This window comes from Daucus carota, chromosome 6, assembly GCF_001625215.2.
Source record: "Daucus carota subsp. sativus chromosome 6, DH1 v3.0, whole genome shotgun sequence".
Taxonomy (NCBI): Eukaryota; Viridiplantae; Streptophyta; class Magnoliopsida; order Apiales; family Apiaceae; genus Daucus; species Daucus carota.
The window spans coordinates 27,127,783-27,140,794 of NC_030386.2; the positions used below are offsets into that span (position 1 = coordinate 27,127,783).

Genomic DNA, 13,012 nt, shown 5'->3' on the forward strand with positions numbered 1-13,012 from the left:
TTAATTAAATAGTTATTAATTTAAATAAATAATATACAAGTAACATTATATGTAGGTTTGTTCATAATATATAATATTATATTTCGGGTAGTTTAATAATCATCCTGTTTTTCTTTCAAAAGAAATTATACTGTTTTTTGTGTTTATTTTGTATCCACCAGGTTCAAAATCGAAAAATAGTTTTGTATTTTGCGATTAATCGGCCAAATTAAAATTACTTTTTGGGGTCATTTTTTCGGGTCGAATTTGATTTTATTATCTCTAAATAAAATTCTTCACTACACAAAATTCAATCTCTTATAAAAATACAGAATATTATTACAAAATTTTTTGAAATTTAAAGTTGAGATGTTTATAAAAAATATCAATTTTGACATGTACCAAAATGAGAAAATGCCCTTTTTATTACATTTATAATATCCACGTATCCAAAATATCATTTTTCGCTGAGCGTGTCCTATTTACCTATTTGGATACGCATACGAGGTATGCGTGCATACCCACACTTCTAAACTAAACACACGAACTTTAGTATGCAGGTGACTTGATCAGGACTTGAAGAAGACAACGCACGGAGATCGAGGTTGATGGATCAATCAATTTAATGGAGCGTAAAAAATGTGATTGTGGTGCTAGGCAGGTACACGCATCCGGCGAAAGCGCACCCGGCTATTACACACGCATAAGCTTTATGCGTATAGTTCCCAGCATAATCTTATGTGTATACTTCGTATGAGTCAGAAGGTCTGTGGAGTGTGGAGTGTGTGAAGTGTGAATACATAATAGGATATGCTATGGCCTGGCCCTTGTACGTGAGTGTGAGAAATTGAGAATGAGTTACAAACCAGTGAGATGAGTAACATGAAGTAGACATAGTGAATGATATGGTTCACGGAGTAAAACAGGGGAGGGGACAGGAGAAGAGGGAAACTGAAGGCAAACACGCATACATATCATGCGTATGCACCTGCGCATTTACAAAATGCGAATATAAAATGTGATTTTGGGCACTTCTTACCCATGCTGGTATTTTGGACATATGTGTACGTGAAAGTGGTAGATCGGATATTCACCCCACTAAAATATTCTCTTGTTTATATTACCCTCGGGGCACAGATTTAAAGTGTTCCGTGGTTGTTGACGTCTCATATGAATCCATAATCCTTATTACTTCTCACCTTTTTTTAGTTTTATTAATTCTTCATTTAGTTTATCTGCTTGGGAAAGTAACTGAGTTAAAAAATTTAAAATGGCTACGACGACAGCTGAATGAGGAGGTGTTGGTGACAAACCAGAGAGATCTCTAAGTTGCCTCATAGGCTAACACTCATGGGAGATATACTTTCTTAAAAAGAAGTTACATCTAGCTAGTTTTCTAATGTACATGTACTGTATGCACCAAAAAATGCAGTTAACTAGAGATCTCTAAGTTCCCTAATACTCATGGGAGATATATACTTGGTGTCTCCATCAAGCAATCTATTGGCAATGATAAGATTTGCAGCCTCACTAGGATGGTAAAGATCCCAGAACACGTACTTGTCGCGATCCAGACACATTTTAGAATCCGGTCTGCAAGGCATGATTGCCCCAAGCCCAAGCTCACCATTTCCACAACATGCTTTACTTGCAGATATAAAACCTGCACAGAGTTTCCACTTAATAAAAATTAATTCTTTGGTTTATACGATGAAGAATTTAGCAACTTAAAATAATAGCCTACCATAATTTGTATAGTTTGTTATGACATCCATCACCAGATCATAAACATTTGCAAGAACAAACGTTGCTCCATCAAGAGTTGTGTTCAGCTCACGCACCATAAGTTTTAATCCAGCATTGTAGCGACGGGCCATTTTGTTTGGTAAGTTCACACACTGACTTTCATTCAACTTATGCAATGTCCTCTGATAAGGTATGCAACCTATTGGCCCAACATTTCCGATTATAAACTTTCTTGCATCTAACTTGTAAAGTCTCTGTCACCAAAATCAAATTTATCGGGCAAAATCAATAATCAAAAAATCATGAAGCTGGGAACGTTTAAGTACGTACTCACATTGAGTTGTTGTTTCAAAGTTTTAATAAGATCAGCTATGAAAGCATCCGGGCTTATTGTCATTCTTTCATGAATAGAGAAGAACGGAAGCAGATAATTGTTGAGAAAATCGTTTGAACCAACTATAATTGGAAATATAGATTTCTTTGTAATGAACTGTCTAGCTTCAGTTGTACCCAACAATTCATCAATAAGCTTCCTGGTAATATCGAAATAGTCAATTTGTGTATCCATCGAAAGCCTTTTAATCTGCCAAAACAAAAAAGTGCAGAAATTTATATCAGATAAACATTCTTGGATGCAATTTTATACTATAACTCAGTATGATGGAGTTCATATTGGCTTACAAATATAGTTCCAGTGGCATTCAAAATTCCACCGCCTCCTGATGCATAATTTACTCCATGCAATGGACCTCTGCTTTGAGAATTCGGAGCCAGAAATGGCACAGGATAGTATCGATGCCCTAGTTCTTCCCCTAAAGCATTTAAATTTTAAGAAAAACTAACAATCTAAATAATCACAAACAGACAGCACTTCCTTCTACATAATTGCAACAATACATAGAGAGTTGAAGGAAGGCAAGTTTCATTTTGTGCAAGATGGCCTACCAATAATGTCTCCAATTGTTCTTCCATTAGTAAACCGGCCTGTGGGAGCTCCCCCGGAAGCTTTAAAATCAATACCATTTGGTATGACATTAGCCTTAGACAATGTTGACAAATAGTTATTGTTACCTGCATCCACTAAAGAATCACCGAAAATAAATAAAGCTCCATTTTCGACCTCATCATCTCCCTTCCCCAGCATGCCCAGAATAATGATTATCAAGATAACAGTTAGACCTATAAAATTAAAACTGGCCATGGATTCTTCCAGGAATTAGTGTTTTAGGAATCTATGGAAGATAGTAGTAGGTGCAACATTTGGCATGATCATCATCTTTTGAATAAGAAGATGAATGTCAATTGAGATATTTAAAGAGAGGTAGGTCAGCAACACTAATAAAGTACTGTATATATCAAAACATTCAGGGCTAAGAGAAACTAATTTATTTTACATCAAGCTAAAGACTACAACTCCACTTAAAGATATAATCTTGATACTATTTGAAGTGGAAATCTTAGTTCTGCACAACATATTCTTGCCATTCAGGGTTTTTAAGATTATTTATTTGACTTTGTGAATTTGAACTTTGTGTGTTAATAGTGGATGTAACTTTAAGAACTACTGGCTAAAAAGCTTGCCAAAGTGAAAATTGTAAGTTGGTCACCAAAATATGTTTCTTCGTTAATTTTTCCTACCAGTTTGGATATTGTGTGCACTATAAATTTCTATACATCTAAAGATATAATGGAATGTATTGACAGATATTGAGCAGTGCAAGAATTGTTTGTTTGTCACTTTCTTTTTAACAAATTAAAAAAGAAGTTTGATTAATTTTTTACTGACACTTGGATACAGAAAGGTGCATGATTAAACAATCATGATTGCATTTTTTCAGGTACTGGTTTACTTAGATATGTCAATCTCTCACTAATTACATAGCAATTTGAAAGCTTTAAATTGAGTTAGAAAGTTTTCTTTTTCTTCACCATTCCTAGTTTTTCCAGAAAAATATAGTATTATCTTCTGTTCACCGAAGCTTTGCAACAGTAGAGAACCTGCAGGAAGTTTCTGCAGAGGCTTGGGCTGTCTATCTTTTCTTAATTAAATCCCTTCAATGGTTTTGGTCTTTTTTATCTGGATGATAGATTTTGGCAGTCGTTTTTCAATTCAATTTGCGTAATTCTGACAATCCCAGTCATTTAATAGCTGCATCTTTATAATATCATATATAATCAAGCCCTGCCACCTATCATGTACACTATGTTCTAACAGTAATATCTGATATGGGAAAATGAAGATAAATCAAAGAACATGTCTAAGAATTTATCATTCTTCATTTGAGAAGAATGTTTCATCTTAGAAATACTACTCACTCAGAGTCTCACACTGACACTACCACAAGCCCATTAAATTTTAATTTACAAAGCAGTCGCTCATCTCCTCATAAGGCGGTCGTCAGAAGTTCAAAGGGACTTCTGTTTGTTGCGGATCATTAACCTATACAGAATTACAATATGCATTATATATATGGTTTCCTGGTAGATAATTACAATGTACAATCACAACTTCTAGACATGTCAGATGAAACTACTTACAGTTGCTGCTGCAATGAACTTTTTGTCTTCTTACCAACTAGTTCTTCTGACAGGGTCTGCTGAAGTGTTGGACAGAAGGAACAAATGGTGGTTGATCTTTTTGCTGGGGGTTTTGTATAGGAGCCATATTCGCGGACACCCTCCAGATCTTCACCGACTTGTCCAAACTCCCACTGTAAACAACCCACCGCCTATCACCACCAAATTGCTGTTCTCTATCATCCTCAACTGCCAAACATTTTACTGGTCCAGTATGACCACTCAACACCGACAAACACGTATGAATGCCTTCTCCATCTCTAATCCAGACACATATATTTGTATCAGCTGATCCGCTAAATATCAGGTTACTAGATGAAGCTAAACACAGAACTGCAAGCTTATGCCCCCTTAGTACTCCCCCGTGTGACAAAAAGCTAGCACGTTCCCAAAAATTAACAACGCCGTCTGATGATCCACAATATAGGTATGAAGCAAGAGGATCAACAGCCAATGCTGTCACAGCACATTCTTGTTTCAACAATGTCTGTGAGAAAAAATGCTTGGTGCCTTTTCCTTGCAACTCACGACGCCATACCTTAACGGTTCCATCAGCTGATCCTGTAAATACGAGCCCATCAAAGCCTGCAACCACCGAATTGACAGCATCCTCATGAGCATTAACAGATTCTAAGCATTTTGAATTGGAAACTCTCCAAACTTTAATTGTTCTGTCCCAAGAAGCCGAGTACAATAGTGTTTTATCTTCATTTAAGCTTAGGCACGAAATGGCATCAAAATGTTTAAGCCATATCACATTCCGGCTTCTCCTGTAGCTACTAGGATTCATGGAGCTTTTAAACACAGCTTTAAATGTTGGCAAAGATCCCACCCGTTTATGAATACTTGGATTCTTAGACGAGACTCTCCACAAACGAATTTTACCATCTTGATGACCCGTGAAAATCTTCTCACCTGCAATAATAATCGCCTTAACCAGTCCGCTATTAGATTTAAACCCCGAGAACTCCTTCTGATTTTTCCATACCCGAATGTTCTTACTGTCAGACCCCGTGTACAACAAATCCCCTGTCGCTGCCAATGAATAAATATGGCCTTCCTCGCGAACAAGCGACCCCATAAGGCCCGTGTACTTATAACTATCTTCTTGCACCTGAGGCTCCTCAACATGAGATGACCACGGAGATTTCGCTATCGGTGACGTGGCCAATGACTTGTCCCATGAAGGCACCGCAGGCGGAGGCGAGGAAGAGGACGTATGATTATCAACTGATATCGGAGAAACAATATCTTCATGCGAATGATGTAAATCGTTTGCATTATCAATTGTCACGCTGCTTATGCGAAATGAATATTCTAATTCTTCATCTGTCGAATCTATCTTCACCATTCTGTCATAGCCCTTTTTGTTAACTGAGTTCTGCATTATTATGAATATTTCACTGTTCGCGCATGCAGATATTGCGTGTTTGTTTGTAAATAAATATAAGTCAGGCAAAAAACAGAACAACTCGGAGAAATCTTTCGAGGATGATGGTGTAATGTTTTCGATGATTTCTCGGAGAACTTGCTGGAGATTTTGATCACAAGTGCATAGTTAAAAATGGGGAGTGCGAAAGAATTGAGGGAATAAGAGTGATGAAGAATATGAGTTTGAGAAAGGAGGAAACAGAGTGTAATACAAAGCGTTGGTTTTTTAGATAATTTTCAGTGGTGAGACAGAATTGTAGGAAGTTTCAAGGAAATTTTGTGCTGTGTGGAGCTACATGAAATGAGGGTACATGTTTTGGCTTCTGGTAGCTTTGGAATGCGTGCCGAGCCCCGTTGAGGACGGAGGGAGTATAACTTAATATACTTTTTAATAATATTGTAAAATCTATCTATTTAATATTAACTGTGAATTCAAGATTATCTATATTTCATTTACTACTATTTTTAATTAAAAACATGCATATTATATAATATTGGAATACTACTACAAAATAATATCTATTTATCTATATTTTATTTGATATAACTAACATACAGTATTATTTAAATCTAATATTTATACTTATCAATTATAATACTTAAATTTAGCTTTTTATCTTTAAAAGGATAATGAATTACTTAGCATAAAAAAAGGATAATGAATTACTTTTTTTGTATGTAGTTAGGCTTGAACCTTGGTCATTTAGGTTAGTAGCGTCATAAAATATGACAATTTTATCCTTAACGACCAACTACGTTAACTGTCTACAGGCATGACGCCTCAAAGGTACCAAAAACAAAGTCTACAGGCAGTGGCATGAGCCAGCCCTTAAAGTTTAACGGTACCAAATACTTGAGCACCTGAAACTAGAAAAAGATAACAAGGCCTGCAAAAAAACTCTCAAGCATGTGGCTGATCAGGAGAAAACTCTGGACTTTATAAGATATCATCTCCTATGTAGCCAACAACAAGGTTTGTAGCCATAGGTCCAAAAGCTTTCTGAATCGCTTGCATCTTTTCAGCACGAAGAGTCTCTAAATCCTTTAATTTAGATTTAGTATCGTCAATACATGTCTGAAACTCTTGTAATTTACTTTTGGCATCAACAATATGACAGTCGATTGCATGAAGCTCCGAAAATAGGGGCTGTGAAAACCGGGCCTGTTCTATATAGTTCAGACGACCCACAAGCCAACTCACATTGAATCCGAATTCCTGCAACTCCGCAAATACTTCCCTGTACTCAGCTATCGTCTTAGTATCAACATCACTTAGAGATATTTTGGTAAAGTCATTCACAGAGGTGCACAACAAATTCAGCTTCATTGTACCAAATTTCTTGTTTTTAGTGGTAAAGTGCTCAAAGGTTTCTGGGTACTTATCCATAATGCGATCAAGCAGACATACAAACTCACAGTAAACCTCATGGCCCCGCCATAACCTAAAATCACTATTAGTCCCAGAAGAACTTACCCGATCACTGCCTGTCCTTTCAACTGTTGCACCAATTTGTCGAACCCTCTCACTCTCACCATCTAATAAAGAGTTCTGCCCCACAAGCTCTTCCTGCACTCCCATGTGTGCAGTGTCAACAAACACACTTTTATGTATGTATTGAGATCTTATCAACACTTTAGTTGGAGATCCTGGCTCTTGTGGCACCACATTTTGAGCTTTCACAGTAGATGCCTCTTTACAAGAAATTATATTCTGGAAAACAAATCAGAAAGTTTAGTGAAGCATTCTGACTGAGACTTAAACATATGTACCTGTTTATCAACAAAAGAAATGTAACTTTCACATAAAATACTATGCAGAAGATGAGTAGACCACCTCAACAAATAACATGAGTTATTATCTTAGTCAACTTCTTCCACAAAGTGAAGCAAGAATATTTAGCTAAACAATTGAGTTACCACCGTGCCATTACTTTTATAACAGCAAGACCACCTAGCAAGCTGGCATCAGTGCATCGCTTCAATAGTTGATGTGCAAAAACATAATTATAACATACGTAGGTATATTAGCCTCTGAACTCAAAGATTGTTTTACTGGCTCTAACGTAGCCCAAATGATTTTTTGTTCCCACCCTCAGTCCCTCACTGTTCAAAACTCCTTTTATTAAGATTCCACTGGTTCCATCTTCTTCTTGACTCTTTTCAAATCAATTTAAATCTCAAGTTGATTCACATGTCTGTATGTACATGTGCATTTGTGGGTGTAACTTTGACACATATACCCACACAGGTGAATCCCCAAAGCTCTAATTTAATAATGTATAGAAAGAAATTACTAAAGGCTTTCACTCATCCTAAGATCTACAGGTTTATCGGGTAAGTACTTTATTCAGTTCAGCTATGAGAAGACCTATTCAAGAAGTTTGGAAATTTATGAATTTTAGACCTTCAAGATATTTCAACAAATGAAAACTTAAACAGCAATGTTTTAAAAAAACACATGGAAGTTGGAACCTTTACATTTCATATATTATCTTTAAACCTCAATTACTCAAACATTCCAGACTAAAACATTGCTAAATACTAGGCAAAAAGATATTCAACAGCCACAATAGTGCCCAAACAATCATAGTTCAAAATTTTTAAGTATAACAAACAACTCCTACAACGTAAGTCCAAATTTGAAGTATACTGCTTCAAAAAATTAAGGTCTTATGTAAGCACATGTTTAAACATTAAGGTCAACCATCATATTCAAGCTCTTTTCTTTTTGTACGTGCTCGTACAAAAACAAAAGAAAACAAAATTCAGGATAACGAACTAGCAGGAAACAATGGTTAACTCATACGTTAATACATTTTAAAGTGTTTTGCTTACCTGCTTTCATAGTATAAACTGTTTATGCCTATAAGAAACAAGACAATGAGTGCATCAAGTTACCAAGAAGGATAATCAATAAGTTGAATACCTGGGGCAATGCTGTGACAATGGTGGCTGCTGGGGAGCCACCAAGTAAGTAGCTTCTCAGAATACTGGATATACTTGCCTCATTACATCCAAGTGGCAGCTTTACATACTCCAAGTCATAGAATGGAGAAGGGAAACTTACAAGAAAGTCAGAAATCGAGAGAAGTGCCTAAGATGTGATAAAAAAAAAAAAAGAGAGTAATATATAAAACATCAGGTGAAGGAATTGTAATCAAAATCAACTAAAATAGAAGCAATAATATAGTAGCCTTTGTGTTTCCTTCCCAGATTATCATATTTTGCACAAAGAAAGATCACATAAAAGCTAATGAGAAGGGGTAATAATCACTCTCTGTAAGGACAAGTCTAAAAATGGTAACAACTGTCTACAAAATATATTAGAAAAGGACAATAAGTACACTTGTTTTCTTCAACAAACCATGTATGCGAGTTCCTAAGAAAGGAATTTGTCCATTTTTCGGGGTCAAGTTTTACTTGTGTACTTGGGATGGAATAATGAAGCTCATCGGTACAACCCGCAGGAGATAAGAGATGCTTGGTACATAAAATATTAATAGAAATGACTAATTCATCACTAAACTGAGAGTGATCCGTCTGACAAAAAAAATAAAATACCGAGAGTGTTACAAGTGTAATCAAACATGTTCAAATATGAATCTCTCATTATTTTAAGATAAAAACAGACTTTCTTAGTAACGAAGTACATAGATATATGTGTCATCTTTAACAATACTCCATATACTCGGTCCTTGTAACACTTGTAAAGGCGTGAAGGCAAAACAAGGTGCTAGTGCCTGCCTAGGCCATAAGTCAAACAGATTGTGCTCAAATACAAACGGGCATATATGATGTAGACCTATTTTGTTTAGTTTCAATATGATTATTTTAATTTAAGATCATATCATTTGACATATTCTATTAACTTTTATTTTATATTTTAATTGCTGTTATCAATATAATGATTTAATTGTAATAATTTATATTTATAGATTTAACCCACAAAAGACAAACTGCAATGAGATAAAGCAAAACAATATTATGTATTAGGAAAATAGTTGATAAGTGTTAGGAATATAGTTAATACATGTAGTTCAACACTTAATTCACCAAGTGACTAGTGTACATCTAGGCGATGCCAAATTCACATAATTTAGGCCTAGGCAACGACTATTTCACCTACCCCATTCAAACCAATGCAAGTGTCTACCCGTGTTTGATCACCTTTCTGTCCAGGGGTCACCTTGATATTAACTATGCTCCTTATGTAATATATTTTTGAAGTACTTTATCTCCCCAAAATGCAAAAGACCAAGCCACAAAAATTCCAAAAAATATTTGATCCTATTGTGTTCCTTATATAAATTATTAATAATAAAACTTCGAGTAAATGAAAATATTGTTCTGTGTATTAAGTATTAACTCCAACAACCGTCTTTATACTTGTTCCTTTACAATAACAATAACAATAACAATAACAATAGTAATAATAATAATAATAATAATAATAATAATAATAATAATAACAACAACAACAACAACAACAACAACAACAACAACAACAATAACAATAATAATTATAATAGTTAATTTGACGAGAGAGAGGAATGAAGACACAAAAGGAGGAAAATGAATATTATATTGATAAAAGTGAATAAGGACCGACTCTAGCTTCCTTAGAAATAAGGAATGAGATGGGTGTCTTAACTTTTGAATAAACCACTACCACACCATCAGAGCACAATTTTCAACCAAATTCCTTAAATTTAATGTTAGAAGCTCACAGACCTTATATATTGGAGTTTCTTTTCGGAGCTATTTTTTAATGATACCTCCTAACTTCTAACTTAGAAGTTTAGATAGAAAGAGCCTAGAAGACGCTCTATGGTGATAACAATATTGGACCGATCACATTATATAAGAACCGGAGGATGGGATATATTACCAACGAATTAAACATCTGCTAAAGATGTCAGAAATTTTATTTGCCAAATTCACAAGTTATAATATCAATACTTTCATATCTTTGCTGATAGAAGGAAGCAAAGGAAGACTAATGTCGATAATTGCCAAATTGCTAAGTAACTTACCTCAATGATCTCCAAGTCAAGACTAAGAATCTTAGCACTACCAAGTCTTGGCAACATACTTGTAAGCTGTTGATAACATTCTTTCATCTTCTCCTGCGAGAAGCTTTTTGCATCTATCCAACCCTTTAGTCTTACATTTACATAGTCCAACTTCGAATCCTCAAAAGTTACTGAGAAGATACCAACAGAAGTAAATTTTTTTAGCTTTGGAGCAAAAACCACAATTGTACTACTAGGAATCCCCTTGTAATGGTTGTAGCGGGTCTCGATCTCCAGGTTCACCAATTCAGGACAATGTACAAAACAACTACATATGGAAACGTTTTTGTAATATAATTTAAGATTTTGTAAACTGACAAGTGCAGCAAATAGGTCCATATTCTCAGGATATTGTACATCATCAAGAGTTAGACTAGTCAAAGCTGGCAAATCCCAATCTTTAGTGGGCAATTTACACATACGCACAACGAGAGATGTTAATTCAGGTAAACGAAAAGCAAAGGACCGCAAATCCCAACTTTCAAGCAACAGATTTCTCAAGGCAGGCAAGCAGGTCACATATATTTCCGCTAACTTCTCAATGACAGACCGACTAAACTTACAACGTACTTTGCGTATCAAACAAAGAGTCGATAAAGCAGGTAAATCCCAACAATCTGATTTTGAAATACATTCTTTAAGTTTAATTATTACTTCCAGTTTCTCAATAGATACAGAGTTAAAATTGGATAACTTAAAAGGCCTATGTTCCGGAAGGAAATGAACATTTAAGTATCGAACACGACGAGCAGTAGCATATCTAATAAACTCAGCCATTAAACCTTGAGGCAGCATTTCCATCTTCAGACATGAAATCTGGGATTGATAGTTTCGATGAATCATTACCTGACGAGCTAAATTACTTACTTTTGTAGATGAATAGCGTTTATCCCATTTAAAGTTAAGAAAGGGGAGAGTAGTCCATACAAGCTTCCATCGTTTGGAGAGAGCGCTGGTTTGGACACTTATTTTGGTATCTACAAACTTGAGAATTTGATGAAGCAATTCATCAGGCAATTCGCTGATTCTGTCTTCTCCATCTTCACTTGTGATTCTTGCTTTCTTCCTCTTCTCCAACCGACGGTTCATTTTACTTCTTTTCTCAAACCCTAGCCCCTAATTCAATTTCCCCACCAATATGATACTCTTCACAAAAGTTGCGTTTCTCCCATGTTTAGATTTGTTCTTTCTATTTGTGGAGTTATTCGGCATAAAATCAAATATTTAAAACTCTTTTCCTCCTTAATACCACAATTTTTTTAACTACTTCAAACGTATATTAAAAATGGACAACTAAACATAGATTGGATAAAAAACTAGGGTTTTCTCTCTGCCTCTCAAAAGTTTTGAGAGTCGACTCCCGTTTTTAGGGTTCTAGCTACCATTTCTCCATCTTCTAAATCTTCATCCCTTCATCGATTAAGCCATTTTCGCTCTCCCATCCTCTATTTTGTATTTCAGTTTTTCAATAAACCAAGATCCGTGAGATCTTGTTGAGTACCTTGTTATCAAGGCAGTGCCTATGTTTTGGGATGTTAGTATGTCATATTTTGTGTTTTGTGTGTGTTTTTGTATCGTTGTCGGAGGGTTTTCTAAAAAGGATTCATACGATATTGTGGGCGATCTGTAAGACTCGCATCGATTCTGGGATGACGGTGGATATCGCAAAAGCTCACCTTTCACAACAAAAATTTGTTCATATTTTGGGAGTCTTTGTTGCTCCAATATCAGTCAATATAACTGATAGTTCTGAACGTTGGGCTACAGATGATGCTTATGTGAAGGTCAATTGTGATGCTACCAGTTTCATAGGTGATGTAGGTTGGATTGCTCTATATGTCATTGTATTACTTTTTAGATCAAAGAATTTAAATATTCTATGTGTTAAGCGATCTGAAAACAAAACGGCTATTTGGTTAGCTCGTTTTTTGTTTCACGATCAGATTGTAGTTGATAGTTCGGGGGTTTGTACCGGCTGGATTCCGATGAGTGATATCCGTTAATAAAATCATTTGTTTGTCAAAAAAAAACATAGATTGGATTATTATTTTTTTGCAACATAATTTGAATAATAAAAAAATATTGTTAAATTTCATCAAAAAATGCTCAAGAATGATATGAAAATATGAAATGGACAACTATAAAAAGATTGGATATGTTTTTCAATTTTTCAAAAAAAATGAAAATTATCACTTAAAATTATATTT

General features: G+C 35.2%; 3 protein-coding genes across 3 annotated transcripts; all 3 read right to left on the bottom strand.

The window, feature by feature from the left end:
* Positions 1-1,312: 1,312 nt before the first annotated feature.
* LOC108226938 (GDSL esterase/lipase At2g23540) lies at positions 1,313-3,210 on the bottom strand. Its single transcript, XM_017401931.2, has 5 exons — positions 2,671-3,210; positions 2,407-2,537; positions 2,060-2,308; positions 1,724-1,979; positions 1,313-1,642 (listed from the first exon to the last, which is right to left on the bottom strand). The coding sequence occupies exons 1-5, from the start codon at positions 2,924-2,926 to the stop codon at positions 1,416-1,418; spliced, it is 1,119 nt and encodes a 372-aa protein (XP_017257420.1). The 5' UTR covers positions 2,927-3,210; the 3' UTR covers positions 1,313-1,415.
* Positions 3,211-4,206: 996 nt separating this feature from the next.
* On the bottom strand, positions 4,207-5,860 carry LOC108226937 (protein JINGUBANG). The gene has a single exon (XM_017401930.2). It carries the CDS (start codon positions 5,687-5,689, stop codon positions 4,301-4,303), a length of 1,389 nt encoding a protein of 462 aa, XP_017257419.1. The 5' UTR covers positions 5,690-5,860; the 3' UTR covers positions 4,207-4,300.
* Positions 5,861-6,378: 518 nt separating this feature from the next.
* Positions 6,379-12,020, bottom strand: LOC108192847 (putative F-box/FBD/LRR-repeat protein At4g03220). Its single transcript, XM_017359351.2, has 3 exons — positions 10,767-12,020; positions 8,660-8,827; positions 6,379-7,444 (listed from the first exon to the last, which is right to left on the bottom strand). Exons 1-3 carry the CDS (start codon positions 11,892-11,894, stop codon positions 6,671-6,673), a joined length of 2,070 nt encoding a protein of 689 aa, XP_017214840.1. The 5' UTR covers positions 11,895-12,020; the 3' UTR covers positions 6,379-6,670.
* Positions 12,021-13,012: the final 992 nt, after the last annotated feature.